This window comes from Oryctolagus cuniculus, chromosome 17, assembly GCF_051225735.1.
Source record: "Oryctolagus cuniculus isolate XC-2025 breed Fujian yellow rabbit chromosome 17, ASM5122573v1, whole genome shotgun sequence".
In the NCBI taxonomy this organism is placed as follows: domain Eukaryota; kingdom Metazoa; phylum Chordata; class Mammalia; order Lagomorpha; family Leporidae; genus Oryctolagus; species Oryctolagus cuniculus.
Genome location: NC_142883.1, coordinates 15,001,087 through 15,020,109, shown reverse-complemented (window position 1 = coordinate 15,020,109; position 19,023 = coordinate 15,001,087). Strand labels below are relative to the sequence as shown.

The window sequence follows — 19,023 nt, the reverse complement described above, 5'->3', positions numbered from 1 at the left end:
TTATGAACCACTGCCCTGGCTTTCTTCAGCACCTTCCTCATGTACCATTCCCTTCCTCTTGTAGATGACCTTGATACATGATCAGAGCAAATGTGGAATTCTCCCCGATACCTGGCTGTTTAGTTTTCTTTATATGGGGCTCAGTGAGGATACGTGTACATACATACATACACATGAAATATGAGTTTCCAGTTTGATGATGCAAATTATAAAGATTCAAATTCCCAGTGTAGTTAGTTTGTTGTAGTTGCTGTCATTCTAAATAAACTTAAGGGGTTGATAAGAGAGAAACATAGACTTCTTTTTTTTTTTTTTTTTTTTGACAGGCAGAGTGGACAGTGAGAGAGAGACAGAGAGAAAGGTCTTCCTTTCACCCTCCAATGGCCGCCGCGGCCAGCGCATCGTGCTGATCCGAAGCCAGGAGCCAGGTGCTTTTCCTGGTCTCCCATGCGGGTGCAGGGCCCAAGCACTTGGGCCATCCTCCACTGCACTCCTGGGCCACAGCAGAGAGCTGGCCTGGAAGAGGGGCAACCAGGACAGACTCCGGCGCCCCGACCGGGACTAGAACCTGGTGTGCCTGCGCCGCAAGGCGGAGGATTAGCCTATTGAGCCACAGCGCCGGCCAAGACTTCTTAATATTTTAGTTAACTTGTTAAACTCCAGCCCAGTGAGGGAAGGACTAAAACTAATTTGGCTCCCTGCCCTCAGGTTCTTTGGTTAGCAGTCATATTTTCCTGAGCTGTTCTAAGCCCAAGACTCAAGCCTGTTTGACAACTTAGACTGCTAATAAAAACAGGTCAGATTTTATATTGGCTGTTAGCCCCAGTAAATTTCTAGTGGAAATGATATTTACCTTTTAAATAATAGGAAGTATTCCTTTTTTGGCATTAACACTATCTGGCTATTTAAAAAATGAGGATTGACTCATTTTTTTTGGTTATACTAGAATTCTCTCCCAGTTTTAGTAGTTATAGTGGCAAGTGATGTTATTAATACCTGAGAATAATTTTCTGGTATTTATTTGATTTTTTAAATAAATGCAATGTGAAACTAATGGGGTATATTACCGAAAAATATGTAACAACTTGGAAATGTTACAAGAAATTGTAGTGAACTGAGTACAGGATTAAAGATGGTCTGGTTCTGGTTTGGTAGCTTGGTTTGAGGTCAGAATCATGGTAACTTACAGACACCCTTCAGAGTTCTAAGTGTTGGGAGCCCCTTTTAGACAGTCTCAATTCAGTTTGGCTAGAATTCTACCACCTGTGTAGACTCAGAGTGGTTAGCAACTGTTTTGATAGAAACTTGGATCACATGGGCCGGCGCCGCGGCTCACTAGGCTAATCCTCCGCCTAGCGGCGCTGGCACACTGGGTTCTAGTCCCGGTCGGGGCGCCGGATTCTGTCCCGGTTGCCCCTCTTCCAGGCCAGCTCTCTGCTGTGGCCAGGGAGTGCAGTGGAGGATGGCCCAGGTGCTTGGGCCCTGCACCCGCATGGGAGACCAGGAAAAGCACCTGGCTCCTGGCTCCTGCCATCGGATCAGCGCAGCGCGCCTGCCGCGGCAGCCATTGGAGGGTGAACCAACGGCAAAGGAAGACCTTTCTCTCTGTCTCTTTCTCTCTCCCACTGTCCACTCTGCCTGTCAAAAAAAAAAAAAAAAGAAAAGAAACTTGGATCACAGTTTAATAAGTCAACTTTGCTATGTCATGATTAGATTTCTGATATTTTTTAAAATAACAGATTTTTTAAAGATGTATTTTAGGCATTTGCCAAAAGTAGATACCTGTCCAACTGAGCACTACTCAGGGAAATAAATGGAGGGGAAAAAGTCATTTTCCTGCTTTTATGTAAGCTACCCATTTATTCTTTATTTAGTGATTGCTTCTTATGTGTCAGGTGCAGTATAAAGCTCTGTACTGCATTATCCTGTCCTCAAGAAGTTATAGTTGGATGACCAGAAAAGTAGAAACAAATAAGCACAACAAAGTATTATAGGTACTTTGTCAAAAGTGTGTAAAAGTACACAGGAGGGAGAGATCAATTCTGTAGTTTTGGGTTTGGTACATCCAAACCTATAGCCTCGTCCTTTAGGTTAATTTCATCATCAAACTTTACATATAGTAGTGATGTAGATTGGTTTTCATGAGGAAGCAGTGGAATACTTTGTAATACATATTTTTGAATTTAGAGCCACCAATTAACACTGAATACTTATATAAGCTAGAAACAGAAAAATAAACACTAGAATTTTAGTTTGAGATGTAGAAAAAGTTCAACTGTGTTCTTGAAGGAGAAAAGTTTCTTGTGAATTGACAACCAGGCTTTATTACATATACTTATTGTAAAAGGGTGTTTGCTAGGATATGGACAGGGTAGAGGTAGTGAAAATATATGAAAAGTCATGTAAAGAAGGTAAAATCTGACAAAGGGATAGTCTGAAGCAAGGCTCTCCTGTGTGAGCAGTATCATCAGATATCTGGCAGAGCTGGGTAGAGCCTTGGCAAGGTGAAGAAATAACATCATTAGTTAAATGAAAACAAGATTAAAATATTACTTTGGGGATTAGTATATATAAAGAAGAGAGTGTGTGGCATAGTAAACAGACATCTTGCAAAATGACTGTGTTTATTAGAGGACCTGATCTTCTGGCAGCTTTTCTGGGTTTTTAGTCAAGGGAACTCATAAATGGGAAGTGCCTTAAGACCTTGCTGTTAAATAGACTCTGCAAGGGTGACTTCCTGCTGGAACTGAAGAGAGGAATGTGTTACCTGGCAGCTTCCATACCATAGGTTCCACATAAATGAGAAGAAAAAGTACGTACCACTGGCCAATTACAGGTACCTGTCTGCTTACAACAAGTGCTTAAGAGCTTCCACTTTCTAAACCAGACTCCTTGTTTCACAGGCCCTTCTTTTCTGGTTTCTAGGAATACTCCTACTATTCCTAGATTATTCTTTTTAAGATAGATTTATTTATTTATTTGAAAGACTAACAGAGGGAGAGACAGAGCTCTTCCATCTACTGTTTCACTCCTCAAATGGCTGCAACAGCCAGGGATTGGCCAGGCTGAAGCCAGGAGCCAGGAACTCCATCTGGGTTTCCTGTGTGGGTGGCAAAAGCCCAAGTACTTAGGCCATCTTGTACTAACTTCCCAGGCACATTAGTAGGAAGCTGGATCAGAAGTGGAACAGCCAGGACTCAAACTAGCACTCTGACATGGAATACCAGCATTGCAAGCTGTGACTTAACCCGCTGCATCACAGTGCTGGTCCCAATTCTTAATTTCTTAACCTCTAGAATTAACTTCTTCCTCTTTGTGCTTCTTCCTGGTAAATTTTAAGTGTCAGACCACCCCCATAGTTAGGTAATCCTTTCAAAATTATAACATACTAGCAGTTACCCCTGCCTCAACTTGTTCATGTGTAATATTCAAGAAATTGTTGGTTTTGACTGCTTCCAATTTTCTATTGGTTTCCAGCTTCTTGGTTCTCTTTAAAATTTGTTTCTGCCTCTGCTACTTTTTTTTTTTTTTTTTTTTTTTGATAGGCAGAGTGGACAGTGAGAGAGAGAGACAGAGAGAAAGGTCTTCCTTTGCCGTTGGTTCACCCTCCAATGGCTGCCATGCACCACGCTGATCCGATGGCAGGAGCCAGGTGCTTCTCCTGGTCTCCCATGGGGTGCAGGGCCCAAGCACTTGGGCCATCCTCCACTGCACTCCCTGGCCACAGCAGAGAGCTGGCCTGGAAGAGGGGCAACCGGGACAGAATCCGGCGCCGTGACCGGGACTAGAACCCGGTGTGCCAGTGCCGCAAGGTGGAGGATTAGCCTAGTGAGCTGCGGCACCGGCCTGCCTCTGCTACTCTCTTGGGCCTGCCTGGCCTATGCCTGTGCCTATCCTTTGGTCTTGGCTTCTGTAATGTCACCCTGTTTTTTCTAGGCCTCTTTAAGCCTTCTTTTCCAGCTTCCTTTCTTCCCACTCACTCACTGGGGATCAGTCCCTGACCCTCTATTCCTTTCTATCCCATACTTGCTTAATGTTGTCCTTTTTTCTCTTCAGTTCATTTATGTAAGTTTTCCAGCATAGCCATAACAGCTTGCTTTTCTGAAAGAATCTTTATTCTGTTTATAAGTCACTCATACAACCTCTTGCTACTCACTTTTTGAAAACCATATTTTTGGGGCCAGAGTTGTGTTGCAGTGGGTTAAGCTACTGCTTAGGATGCTGGCATCCTATATCAGAGTGCTGTTAGAGTCCTGGTTGCTCCACTTTTTTTAAAAAAATTATTTATTTGAAAGAATTACAGAGAGAGGTAGAGACAGAGACACAGAGAGAGAGAGGTCTTCCATATACTGGTTCACTTTCCAAATGGCCACAAGGCCAGAACTGGGCTGATCCAAAGTCAGGAGCCAGGAGCTTATTCCAGGTCTCCTACGTGGGTGCAGGGGTCCAAGCACTTGGGCCATCTTCTGCTGCTTTCCCAGGCCATAGCAGAGAGCAGGATCAGAAGCAGAGCAGCCAGGACTCAAACTGGCACCCATATGGGATGCCAGCACTGCAGGCCAGGGTTTAACCTGTACCACAGAGCTAGCCCTGTGGATGTTCCACTTCTGATTCAACCTCCTGTTGTTGTGCCTGGGAAGGCAGTACAAGATGATCCAAGTACTAGGGCCCCTGCCACTCATGTGGGACGCCAGGATGGAGTTCCTGGCTCCTGACTTTGACCTGGCCCATATCCTGTCTGTTGTGGCCATTTGGGGAGTGAACCAGTGGATGGAAGATTTCTCTGAATGGCTTGGCATTTCAAATAAATTAATTAAAAATATTTTTATGTGGCTAGCACTGTGGCATGGGTAAAGCCTGTGTTACCAAAATCCCAAATGGGCGCTGGTTTGAGTCCCAGCTGCTTCATATCCGATCCAGCTCCCTGCTAATGTGCCTGGGAAAGCAGCAGAGGATGGCCCAAGTGCTTGTGCTTCTGCACCCATGTGGGAGACCCAGATGAAACTTATGGCTCCTGGCTTTGAACTGGCCCAGCTCCAGCTGTTGTGGCCATTTGGGGAGTGAACCAACAGATAGAAAATCTCTTTCTCTTTTTGACTGTCTGTCCCTCTGTAGCTCTACCCTACAAGTAAAATAAATAAATCTTTAAAAAATATTTTTAAGCTTTTATGTTTATTTGCTTTGATATATTTTCCAATCTGTTTTTGTGTGTAAACTCATGTTTATTATGTTGTTTATCCTTTTGCTCCAGAGCTTAAAACACCTTGAAGTAACTTTTAAAACTTTTTTTTTTTTTAAGATTTATTTATTTATTTGAAAGGCAGTTACGGAGAGGCAGAGGCAGAGAGAGAGATATCTTACATCTGCTGGTTCATTCCCTGGATGATACAATGGCCGGAGCTGGGTGGGCTGATGGGAAGTCAGGAGCCAGGAGCTTCTTCTGGGTCTCCCACATGGGTGCAGGGGCCCAAGAACTTGGGCCATCTTCTACTGCTTTTCCAGGCATAGCAGAGAGCTGGATCAGATGTGGATCAACTGGGACTTGAACCAGCACCCATACATAGGGGATGCTGGCACTGCAGGCAGTGGCTTTACCTGCTACGCCACAGCACCGGCCCCTAAATCTTTTTATGTATAATACATGATAAGTATTCAGTAAATGATGGTTGTTAATGATTAATAAAAATTCAGGAATAAAATTAAGTACTAGGGTAGATTAAGTGCCCTTCTGACTTTTTCCATTGACTTTTTCCCAATGATGATAATAATGCGGCTGGCATTTTTTTTTTTTTTTAGTGTTACTGTTAAGTACCATGAAAAATAATTTTTTTAAAAGATTTATTTTATTTGAAAGTCAGAGTTACAGAGAGAGAGGGAGAGACGGAGAGATCTTCCCATCTGCTTGGTTACTCCCCAAATGTCTGCAATGACCAGACCTGGCCAGGCCAGAGCCTGGAGTTTCATCTGGGTCTCCCACGTTGGCAGGGGCCCAAACACCTGGTCCATCTTCCACTGCTTTTCCTAGGTCATTAGCAAGGAGCTGGAACAGAAGTATAACAGCAGGACACAAACTGGCTACCATATGTAATGGCAGCAGCTTTACCCGCTACGCCACAACACTGGCCCCCATGAAAAATAATTTGTAAGTTTTCTCTTTAACTCATAATGTGAAATAATATATTTGTTATCTCCATTTTACAGATAAGGAAATTGAAGTTTAAGGAGAACAAGGGATTTGCTCAAGGCCTCCTTAATGACTCCAAAGTTTGTGTTCCTGATTGCTATACTCTAAGAAGTTGTTATTTGTCTTTAAGAGTTGTATTTGGAGTTTTTGTTTGTTTGTTTTTGTTTTTTAGGAATGCCACACTGAAGGGGTACTGATAATTCAGTTAAAAATCTCAATCTAGGAAGAAATGCCTAAAAGAGAAACTTGGTTTACTTTCTATCTTTATCCATGCCATCAGTTTGTTTCTCTTTAGTAATGTGTTCTACTTTAACACAAAATCAAACTCTAAAACCCTGCTTCACTTGTGTCAGTTATCCCAGATTTCAGGTGATAGTACCAAGCCATTCCTCTAGTATGTTTTCAGTGCTGGAACTACCAAACAAGTTTATCCATTAAGTAAACCAGGAATTGGGTAGCTTCCTGGAGACAGAATTTGTCAAACTGATAAACCAGCTCTTATAATAGCATCATCTTACACAGAATTATAAATGATTTCTCTAATCACACTCATGGATTTTATTTGAAAAGTGTGTGTGTATGTGTGTGTGTGTATTCATATCTATCTCGGTTCAATATCTGAGTTTAGACAACTGAAATTTTGAATTCTCAGGGTGGTTAATATTGATATAAAGATTCTGTATACCTCTGCTCTTTAGAATATTGTTGGGTGCTCCTCAGAAAACACCTACCTAGTAATAATCCTCCTTATATTATTCCCAATTTATTGTTACTGCTTATATATTTACTAATATATAAGCCTATACATATTATATATAAACCAATCTTCCTAGCTGAGGTTTATGCTCTAATTTTAAAATCTTGGTTGTGAAGTTAAAAAACAAGATGTCAAGCAAGTTCCCTTTCTTTAAGGAACTTATATAGAATTTGCTATAAAATATAAAATAGTTCATGGGGTTTATGTGTTTTGATTTTGACAAGCCCCTTTTCTGTAGAAGCCTACTTCCTTCTTGTTCATACCCCCTTTACTGTGTGCTTTGGGCATTGCAGCTGTGTCATGCTCATGCACACTTTTGTGTTCTGAAGTAGAATCATACAGCAATCTACTCTTGTGTTTTCCCTGCAAATTTTAAATCTATGAACAGACAAAAACCTCCTTATAAGCACTTTTTTCTCTTCCTTTACTGCACCTACTCAGAGGGCATGTAGGGCACCTAGGAAGAGGGGAGGGGCAAATAGTATGGGGAAAGTGACTCGACTGATTATACTTCCTATATTCCATGCTTTGCTTTCCTTCCTTTTTTTTTTTTACAAGCAGAGTGGACAGAGAGAAAGGTCTTCCTTTCGCCGTTGGTTCACCCTCCAATGGCCGCCGCGGCCGGCGCGCTGCAGCCGGCACACCGTGCTGATCCGAAGCCAGGAGCCAGGTGCTTTTCCTGGTCTCCCATGGGGTGCAGGGCCCAAGCACTTGGGCCATCCTCCACTGCACTCCCGGGCCACAGCAGAGAGCTGGCCTGGAAGAGGGGCAACCAGGACAGAATCCAGCGCCCGGACCGACTAGAATCCAGTGTGCCAGCGCCGCTAGGCAGCTTTCCTTTCCATTGGGTATTTGAATATTATCAAGGGACAACAATAAAGGACAAAAGATAGGTTCCCTCTGTGGGTGAGTCTTTAGTATTTGCTTCTTTTAAGTTGTGCCCCAAATCTCCAAGTGATTCACTTGTCACAAAAATAACTTTAACAGCTCATCCCTCATGTTCCTTCCAGATCAACAGTTTTATGTGTTTTCAACTTCCAAATGCTATTTGAGTGGGCAAAGATCTCTTGAAGGACCTAGAAAAATTTGCAAAACATGGAATTGGGATTGTCAGGTAGTGGGGTCCCTGGGTCAGGCCGTGTTGCCTGCCATCCACCTCTGTCCTCTGCTCTGCTGGTTGGTGCAGAGGTTGGATGATCTGAGAAGTGGTATGCCCATTGCCCCGTAGTTCACCTCACTGCCCCTCTCTGCAAGGCCTACCTTGGGAGCCGCTTAACCATCTTGGGCCCCTGCACCCATGTGGGAGACCAGGAAGAAGCTCCTGGCTTTTGGATCGGCACAGTGCTGGCTGTTGCAACCAATTGTGGAGTGAACCAGCAGATGGAAGTCCTCTCTCTTTCTCTCTCCCTCTTTCTCTGCCTCTCCTCTCTCTCTGTGTAACTCCGACTTCCAAATAAATAAATAAATCTTTAAAAAAAAACATTGTGCAGAGCTTTTAATTTTGTTAGACTTGGAGGTCTATAAATTAAGTTTTCTGAGTCACCCCATTTCCCCATACCCCCAAAAAAGCATGGAATTGGGCTACTTTGGCTTTTGGGTTTTGGCCAGTTGTTTTCAGTGCATGAGAACTCTAGTACTCCAATGCTATTTCAAGAAAAAGGGATTAAAAATAATGCCAGTAAAATAGAGGCAGTGCATTACTTGGTGAGTTAGTAAAGAAAAACACTAGAACTGCCTTTCAACTTCCCTATGGGAAGCAGGCCTATAAACTTGTAAAGGAACTGATGTGGGGAGGCATTCCAAGGCTAGGCTTGTAAAACAACTTCTGTCAAAGCAGCTACCCGAGGTTTTTGGTCCTCTCCTACATATGTTTTAGGGGTAAGTCTTGGACTGACTCTGACCCCTAGTCAGCTTTCTATGAATTCATTTTTTCAGTCAATACTTCACTATGCTGTGTTGTTCTTCACTCCAACTTTTCATCTATTTTCCTGGTTGAGTTTCTCTGTCACTAGACAAACTGCTCTATTTGAGTGCCTACCTTACTTGCAGTGAACTCATGAATATTGCTGTCAGAAATCTGAGTGAAGGGCTATTAAAAATTCATTAAAATTCAAGTCGCCATAGTCTGATCTCAATTAACTACTTTTGGGAGGCATGGTCTGCATGTGGTGTAATTACAGAGTCTGTCACTTTACCTGGGTAGAGAACTCCCTGAGTATCAGTCATATAATCTGTGAAAATGCTTTGCTGCTCTGTGTCTTATCCCATGTGCTCTCTTTCACATTGCAGATGAACAAGAGGCATTGAACTCAATCATGAAGGATCTGGTGGCTCTCCAGATGAGCCGACGTCCCCGGGTATCTGGATATGAGACCATGAAGAACAAGGACACGGGTCACCCAAATCGGCAGGTGTGTGTAGCTCTGGTAGAGCTTAACTATATTTGTTGGGGAGGAGTTTTGAAATGGGAAATATATGAGAAACCAAGGACACTAATACCAGAGGCTTGAATACTGTTGACCCATTTCTTTCTGGGTCTGTTACATGATAAAGATACTTGTATATACTAACCACGTGTGGTCCATGATCTGGATTCCCAAAATCTTGTATATAGTGTTTCACCTGTAGAGAAAAATTCCTTCACTTGTTATGGGGGCAATGTTCATATAATTTGTTTTCCTTTATTGATTATTTAGCAAATTTTCAGCTTTGTGATATTTAACCTAAGATAATTTTTAGCTACTTTACAGTAAATACTCAGGAAAAATTAATTTTGGTGTTAGCTTATGTAAAATATAATCAGGAAGGGAAATTTATTTATTAAAATATTGCATAATATGTTCTAAAGGCAATAGTGAGTCATTTTGTTTTTGTTGTTTACAATTGTTTCTACTCATTGACTCATGTAGTTGAGAGTACCTGATTTATTGAGAGCTGTGTGTTTCTTTAGGAAAACATTTCCTTTTTGTTAACATTTAAACTTGTAACCTCTAACGTCATTTGACCTGCAGAAAGGGGAGCTTCCATACCTAGTGAGATGCTAATGCTATGTGAGATGGCTGTATTAGGCACATTTAATGAAAATTTGTCCATGACATTTTCCCTTGTGGTAATCTTTACTACCAGCTTACCTTTCTCCTCATTTGCACCGTGTCTACCAATTCTTCAGAAGTGCCCTTGATTCCTAGGGAAAGTATAAGGCCTTAGACATTTTTCTATCTTAGGTCTGCTAGATAAAGCCTCACAGGGTTTTTCCTGCTTTTAGGAATACTAGGAACTCTACAAAGGGATGAGTTTTTGTTTTATGTTTTAATGGAATTAGTTTAGAAAGCTGCTTTTGTTACCGTGATTACTTTATAGAACTGAGGAAATAACAGATGAGGACCCACTCTTGTACTGTTTCATACATTATTCTGTTGGATTGTGTGGGTTCTCCCGTGCTGTAACTCATTTATATTAAAAGCCACTTCTGGAAGGAACATTTTACCAGAAGTGAGTCCCCTCCCCCAAGCTTGAGCCTAATGACCTCACTTTCCTTCCTGTCTTCCTATGTGAGTGTGCTTGCTAATGCCGCTCCAGTTAGCTGATTTTTTCTCCAAACTGAACTGTTACCATGGACATTAGTTGGTGGGTAAAAAGGGGAAGCTTTCTTGAGTTGGGAAGGCCCAAAGGGACTAGGCTAGGAAAAGAGGGTTGGAGTGGTCCCTGAAAATTCTTAAAAGAGGGTTTATATTTTAGAAATCCCTCTGTGCAGAACCTAAATGCTATTGTAAGAGAAGTCCCGATTTTTCACTCTGTCTGCTGCTGTGTTACTGGAGTGAGGTCACTAGTAACGAAAGCAGAAGACTGCAAAAAGAATTGACCAGTAGCATATAATCTTAGCAAAAAGGGACTGGCTCTTTGGACCCACATTTACTTGACTAATGTCAAACTGTTTCTGTTGCTTGGAGGATACAAATTATTAACCTCAGTTTTTTTGTTTTTAAAGAAAAAACACAACAGCAGCAGCTCAGCCCTTCTGAACAGCCCCACAGTAACAACAAGCTCATGTGCAGGGGCCAGTGAAAAAAAGAAATTTTTGGTAAGGATTCAAATTACCCGTTAAAGCTAAAATGTACTTTTAAATCTGCTACTCATGCTGTAAGAGTGGAGTTGATTTCCTAGACAAGTTGTTTAAATGGATTTGTAGGGAGCACTGGTACTTACAACCTGTGTTCTATGCCTCTAGTCAATATTTCTCACAGCAAAATTATAAGAAGCTTCTGTCATGCTGTCCAATAAATTTTCTATGTAATAGAAATGTCCTATATCTGTGTTGTACAAGGTGGTGTCCACTAGCCAAAGAAACTGAATTTTTTTAATTTTTTTATTTTTATTTTTTTTAATTTTTTGACAGGCAGAGTGGACAGTGAGAGAGAGAGAGACAGAGAGAAAGGTCTTCCTTTTCCGTTGGTTCACCCTCCAATGGCCGCCGCAGCCGGTGCACCGCGCTGATCCGATGGCAGGAGCCAGGAGCCAGGTGCTTTTCCTGGTCTCCCATGGGGTGCAGGGCCCAAGCACCTGGGCCATCCTCCACTGCACTCCCTGGCCACAGCAGAGAGCTGGCCTGGAAGAGGGGCAACCGGGACAGAATCCAGCGCCCCGACCGGGACTAGAACCTGGTGTGCCGGCGCCGCTAGGCGGAGGATTAGCCTAGTGAGCCGCGGCGCCGGCCAAAGAAACTGAATTTTAAATTTCATTTAATTAATTTGAATAACTACATGTGGCCAGTGGCTATTGTGTTGGACAGCATAGATGTATATACTGTGTAAGGAACTGTTGATTTGTTGGCTGAGAAATTAAGCATATGCTTGGTGAGGTGTAGAGATTCATTGGTCCTTTCATTCCTTTCACACAGGTCATGAATTTCTAGGTATTGTGATAAGCCCACCAATGGGAATCTTATCTCAGATTCTATTCTAGGGGGAATCTGAAACTGTGGAACCAGCATGGCTGTTTAAAAATTGAATCCCCAAATTTTATGCTAGTATTTAGTATAAATAAATAAATAGACAGTGAAAACATCAAAATAGTTTTTCCTGATTCTGAAGTCAAGCTTATAGAAGGTTCTTTCCTGGGAAGTGTAGCAGATATTTGGTTTCAGATCAAAAGAGGTATCTTTAGCAAAATCCTGACCACAGAAAGAGGGAGAAGGTCTCAACAAGTGTGTTTCTAGGAAAGATGGGGAACAGGTTGGAGTGTGGAGAACAGGTAGGGGTGAAGGTGAGCTCAGTATTGCTAGAGTGAGCCTAGCAATGGTAATAATCTAAAATAGGACCTCTCTATTTACAGAGTGAATTCACATTTATTATTTTTCTTGTTTTTGTTAGCTTAGGTCTGGGACAGAATGAAACTGTTTTCATTATCAATTCTTATGCCAGAAGGTCCATATTTAGGAGGAGAGAGGAATGAAAGAGTAAAACCTAATTTAAATGGCAAGAGATGCCAAATTGGGCTAAAGAGTCAAATTTCAGAGTCCTAGTTGAAAGTAACCAAGTGTTTTGGCTAGCAGGGAAGATTGTTTATTCCAGGGTAGAATGATGTTGGCAGAGGCAAATAGCCCTTGTGTGTGAGAGTGGCAGTGCTAGCTACAGGGCTGAGTTGAGATTGGCACAATTTTGTGGGGCTCAAGGTTGGCCTACCAAGGAAAGCCAGAGGAGTTGTAGGTTCACTGACAGAATGAATTTCCAGGCCTCAGCCTGGAAAAACTGGAAAACCTAACTCAGTATCTGCTTGGCAGGACTTTAGAAATCCTCTAAGTCAATAACTTGGTAACTAATTGAAAGAGAGAATGCATTTGAGAACATATAGGCATTCTGAGAAACTCCATAGGCAATGAGGGGCTCAGTTATGAAGTATTTGGTAGGAAGTAGATTCTGTGTTCTCTGTCTTCTCTCTTATACATTAGGTCCCTGGGAGCCTACAGCAGACCAATCATTTAATGTGTGGCACATTCCAAGTGTGGCTGGGGACTGCGTGTGGTTTGCAGGCCATGATGTGCAACATCCCTTTAGTAGTCATCAACTTGCAGCGCTTTATCAATGGGTACTAGTTCTCTATGGAGGCTGACAGCTTAGTGTAGAGAAAAAAACACTGTCCTGGGAGGCAGAGTTGTTAATCATTTATCAGCACAGAATTTTACTATTTATAGAGTGTTTCCCACAACAGCAGTTTAAAGCATCAACCACTATGAGCATGTATATGATACTTTATGCTTTACAGGGCTTTTACACAAAGATATTGAGTAGAGCGAAGAAACAAATCAAGGTTTTCTGAATTCCAGTCACAATAATTTTTACCATGTGTAAGTCATCTATCCTTGCTGAACCTCAATTTTTCCATCTGAAATAGACATAATGCCAACTGTGTCTACCTCAAAGGTTGTTATAAGGTCATTGACAGAATGTGAAGTATTATATTGTTTTGTAAAGCAAATGTAAAGATGTAGTGACTGTGTCACTTCTGTTATGTTCTGGCACTGTAAGTATGAGTTTTGGGGAAACTCAGACAGTTTCTAACCAGAACTATGCATAGTGTCATATAACTAAAAAGGTTCAAGGTTTTCCACCATTATTGGGTTGTCATTATTGTCTATCTGATGGTCCTTTACAAATTTCTAAAGCTAGCCTGGTTTCTGAAAATCTCAATAGTGGAAGAAAGAGCATTCTTATTTCCATGGATTCCTGTTTCTTTTGAATCTTATCAAAATGATAGGTAGATACTGGAACAGAGCCTAAGGTCTGGATCTCACTCTCCAGATGTTCACCAGTGAGTGCTTCAGAATGGAGTTCTGCCTTCCTGTGGCAGGCACAAGCAGGGCAGGGCCTTGGCTATCAGTTCCAGAGGACGAGAATTCCAGGAGCTGTTCCCTCAGCAGGATCACTGAGTAAGCAGACCTGGCTCTTGAGGACTTCCCTTCTCTTGGAAGCGTGTAGACCAGATGGGCTGGCCAGTTTGAAAATAAGACATAAAGCACTACATAGCCTGGCATTAAATTTTGTAAGCTTGCTTTATAATCATGTCTTCTACTGCTCTCTTATGAGTTTCCTGGGTCACAAATAAAATTTTTATTTTTGTTGCCCTTTTATTTTTCTTTAATTTATTTCCTATTTTTGGCAAAATAAGAACTTCATTCCCAAAGATGTGGAAACCATCGATGGTATATAGCAAATATACGGAAAGGGAACAATACAGATTCAGAGAGAGGGTAAGAGAGATGATGGATAGCTGAGGCTTTTACCAGGTCAGATTAGTCTACAAACCTTTCTTTAAGAAACATTGTTTGATTTCTCTGGTTTTTTTTTTTTTTTTTAAGATTTTATTTGTTTACTTGAAAATCAGAGTTATGGAGAGGCAGAGGCAGAGAGAGAGAGGTCTTCCATCCCCTGGGTTGCTCCCCAGATGGCCACAATGGCCAGAGCTGCGCCAGTCTGAAGCCAGGAGCCAGGCGCTTCTTCCGGGTCTTCCCACGTGGGTGCAGAGGCCTAAGGAGTTGGGCCATCTTCTACTGCTTTCCCAGGCCATAGCAGAGAGCTGGATCGAAAGTGGAGCAGCCAGGACTCGAACCAGCACCCATATGGGGTGCCGGCACTGCAGGCAGCAGCTTTACCCACTACACCACAGTACCAACCCATCTGGATTTTATTTTTAGATTTATTTTATTTATTTATTTTAAAAGAGCTACAAAGAGAGAGGGAGAGACAGAGAGATCTTCCATCCACTGGTTGACTCCCCAGATGGCTGCACAGCCAGTGCTAGGCCAGGCTGAAGCCAGCAGCCAGGAACTTCTTTGGGGTCTCCCAAATGGGTAACAGGGGCCCAGGCACTTGGGCCATCATCTGCTGCTTTCCTAGGTGCTTTAGCAGGGAGGTGGATTGGAAATGGAGCAGCTGGGACTTGGGATGCCGGTGTCACAGCTGACAGCTTTACCTGCTACGTCGCAATGCTGACCCCTCTGGATTCTGAGAGTCTTCTTGGGTTACACGTTCAACCTTAGAGTCTGGACTTTAAGAAAGTCATTACTACTTAAGTTTGGTGTTATCATTGGTTACTCCTGTTGCCTCTGCTAAGTTCTTCTGATTGTGGTTCTCACTTGTCCTCTCACTAGACTAACTGTGGTAGACAGAGAACTTGAATCTGTCTAGATCTGACTTTTGTGCTAGAACTTTAAAAAAAAAAGAGATTTATTTATTTATTTGAAAATCAAAGTTACACAGAGGAGAGGAAGAGAGAGAAAGAGGTCTTCCATCTGATGGTTCACTCCCCATGTGGCTGCAATGGCCGGAGCTGTGCCAGTCTGAAGCCAGGAGCCAGGATCTTCTTCCCGGTCTCCCACATGGGTGCAGGGTCCCAAGGACTTACTTGAGCCATCTTCTACTGCTTTCCTGGGCCATAGCAGAGAGCCGGACAGGAAGTGGAGCAGCTGGGTCTCGAACCAGCATCCTATGGGATGCCAGCGCTTCAGGCCAGGGTGTTAACCCACTGCGCCATGGCACCAGTCCCTGTGCTAGAACTTTCTTCACAGCATAAGTGGTAGCTCAGTATTCAGTTCAACCTGTACCTGTAGTAAAGCTTCCTATACACACAAAATAAATGTAAGTCACATTCCCAGTACCCTGGGAATCATGCAGTCTTATTGGAATTTGAGAAATACTTGAAAGAAAGAAACTAAAGTAGGTAGGATATGACTGTATCTAAATGCATGGTCTGGAGAGTAAGTGCTGTGGGAAGCCATGAGAGTGAAGGATGGAGGAGCTTAGGCTAAAGGGTTGCAGAGTCATTTCAGGTGGGGGCACTTTAGTTAGGCAGTGAAGAGTGTATGAAAGTTTAGTTGGTTGGAATGAAAGAAGGGTGGCACTCCAGCTAAGGAAACAGAATGATTAAAGGTTTAGGAGAAGGAGTAAATAGGGCTGGGGTAAACATTTAGCCTAGCAGTTAAGACAGCTGTGTCTCATATCAGAATACCTGGTTTCAAGTCCCAGCTCTTGACTCCCGACTCCAGCTTTCTACCAGTGCAGATCCTGGAAAGCAGCAATGATGCCTCAAATGATTGGATTCCTGCCACCCACATGGGAGAACTAGATTGAGTTCTGGGCTCCCAGCTTCATCCCAGCTCAGCTCCGGCTATTGGGAGCATTTGGGGATTGAGCCAGCAGACGGGAACTCTCTGTCTCTCTCTTACTTTGTCTTGCTGCCTCTCAAAAATAAAAATAAAAAGATTTAAGAGAAAAATATTAAAATGATGAGAATATTTTTTAAAAACTAACAATGATAGGCTGGCGCCGCGGCTCACTAGGCTAATTCTCCACCTGCGGCACCGGAACCCCGGGTTCTAGTTCTGGTCAGGGCACCAGATTCTGTCCCGGTTGCTCCTCTTCCAGGCCAGCTCTCTGCTGTGGCCCGGGAGGGCAGTGGAGGATGGCCCAAGTGCTTGGGCCCTGCACCCACATGGGAGACCAGGAGAAGCACCTGGCTCCTGGCTTCGGATTGGCACAGCACGCTGGCCGCAGCACACCGGCTATAGCAGCCATAGGGACCGACAACATGGCTTACTTAGTTAATCCTCCACCTGCAGCGCCGACATCCCATATGGGCTCCGGGTTCTGGTCCTGGTTGCTCCTCTTCCAGTCCAGCTCTCTGCTGTGGCCTGGGAAGGCAGTGGAGGATAGCCCAAGTGCTTGGGCCCCTGCACCCACATGGGAGACCGGGAAGAGGCACCTGGCTCCTGACTTCGGATTGGGGTAGCTCCGGCCGTAGCGGCCATTTGGGGGGTGAACCAACGGAAGGAAGACCTTTCTCTCTGTCTCTCTCACTGTCTAACTCTGTCAAATAATAATAATAATAATAATAAAACCTTAAATCAATTTAACAATATGTTGAGTACAACAAGAAGGAGGACAGTGTTCTCCACAGTCACTTGGTTACCTAGACTGAGGAAGATTCACTGTCCTAGGATATGAGGCTGCCAGGGGAGAAAGTATAGAGCTTAATGCTGTTCCTAGCTCTTGGTCAGAATGAGGCACAGTTCCAAACTAACTTCAGGAAATGCAGGGGAGTGATGAAATACTTGTAAGGAGTGTGCCTCTGTCACAGCAGTTCTGCCCTGGGCACCTCTTATTCCATGGGGAGGCATCACATGGTCCGCAGTACATATATACCATACACCACAGGACTCTCTAAATCCAAGTCATTCTGAAACAGTTTTGGCCAAAGGATAATGGACCTGTATTATTGTTATTGAGCACTTACTGTATTTCAGGTGTTATTCTAAACTCTTTGCCCAAATTTATCGTTTAATTCACTCAATTTTACCATTTAATTCATTCAGTAATATCATGAGATAGAGACTAAAATTCTTATTTTGGGCCGGCGCCGTGGCTCACTAGGCTAATCCTCCGCCTAGCGGCGCCGGCACACCGGGTTCTAGTCCCGGTTGGGGCGCCGGATTCTGTCCCGGTTGCCCCTCTTCCAGGCCAGCTCTCTGCTGTGGCCAGGGAGTGCAGTGGAGGATGGCCCAGGTGCTTGGGCCCTGCACCCCATGGGAGACCAGGAAAAGCACCTGGCTCCTGGCTCCTGCCATCGGATCAGCGTGGTGCGCCGGCCACATCGCGCCAGCCGCGGCGGCCATTGGAGGGTGAACCAACGGCAAAAGGAAGACCTTTCTCTCTGTCTCTCTCTCTCACTGTCCACTCTGCCTGTCAAAAAAAAAAAAAAATTCTTATTTTACAGATGAGGAAACTGAGTCACAAAGAGGTTAAGTAACAAGTTTGAGATCGCACAGTGTGGAAATTGTATAACCAGGATTTGACTCTGGTGCTATGTTTTTAACAACTACAGATCTGCCTCAAATATGTGGCAGACAGATATAGCTTTGCTTGAGGATTGGGACTAGAAATAGGAATTTGGGAACCATCTCTTCAGAGGTTGACTGATTAAGTTTATTCCTGCAAGGAAAAGGTGTGGAGAGAGGAGGAGAAAACCTGAAAGCAAAAGTCCAGATGTCAAGAAATGTTCACACATGGTGGGAGGGGTCAGAGAGGGTCTGGAGAAGAAGAGCCAATGAAGAAGCAGAAGTGGTTACAAGCGTGTTTACAAAAGTGGCAGATTCCCTAGGCTTGAGTAGAGTCACAGAAGTCAGAGGAGGACTTGGCCACCAGTACAGAGAGCCTCAAGAGAGGTCAAGAAGAATGATTGGCAGGAAGGAATCAGTTGGATTATCTTTATCTGAACTTTCCTTATCCATGGCTTATTATGGTCAGTCTGACAAGAGAAACTCAGATTTAGGAACTCAGCAGATTCAAGTGTACCATGTGGCACACAGAAGCCCATCAGGGGCCTACATCCTGCTCAGAGAAGCCATCTTTATTTATACTGCTTACTTGTCATTTGATTATTTGGTTAGTCTTGAGGAGGGGTGATTTGTGGTGTGGTTTATAGCCAAAGTTTAATTCCCTGACTAAATTCCTATAGATTAGTGCTTAAGTTATGGCCCATCATGAAATAAATTTGGTGCCTTGTAAAGGGTCTAATAAAATTCCTTGATAGGTGCATCTAAATAGAATGTTCTCCCAGCTTAAAAATGAGTATTATTTGTGTTAACTTTAGTTAATATGCCAGTATTAGCTAATGAATTGTAGCAAAAAGAAATGTGCCATATAGTGTTAAGATGTTAATAATAGGGAGAACTGTGTGTGAAAGAAGGATATATGAGAACTTTGTTCCATTTTCTCAGTTTTTCTGAAACACTCTGAAACTGATCCAATAATAAAACACATTAATTAAAATATGAGAGCTACACCAAGGTGTGCAGGCATGCAGTAACCCAAAGCCGGGATAGATAGACGGGACTACAAACTTTGGTGGACACTTGGGATCCTCCAGAGCCCGATGTGGAGATAGCAGAGCTGGAGATGACATGCCACTGGGGCAGCGGATCTCATGTACCCTGCTTTAGAGGGGCTCTTGTCATGGTAACTACTAGCATATGAGGGGAATGAGAAAGAGAAGACAGAAAATTGCTGTCTCTTTTGTGTACCTTCAACCC

At 43.2% G+C, this 19,023-nt stretch overlaps 1 protein-coding gene across 4 annotated transcripts in view; it reads left to right on the top strand.

The window, feature by feature from the left end:
- MAP3K3 (mitogen-activated protein kinase kinase kinase 3) overlaps nucleotides 1-19,023 on the top strand; it is a 79,627-nt gene that overhangs the window by 2,220 nt on the left and 58,384 nt on the right. For 2 of the 4 annotated variants that reach the window (XM_008271691.5, XM_008271690.5), the window contains exons 2-3: nucleotides 9,231-9,352; nucleotides 10,930-11,022. In XM_008271691.5, coding sequence (XP_008269913.2) covers nucleotides 9,231-9,352; nucleotides 10,930-11,022 — 215 coding nt within the window. The remainder of the gene's footprint in view (nucleotides 1-9,230; nucleotides 9,353-10,929; nucleotides 11,023-19,023) is intronic. The other 2 variants (XM_008271692.5, XM_008271693.5) reach the window with 1 other exon arrangement.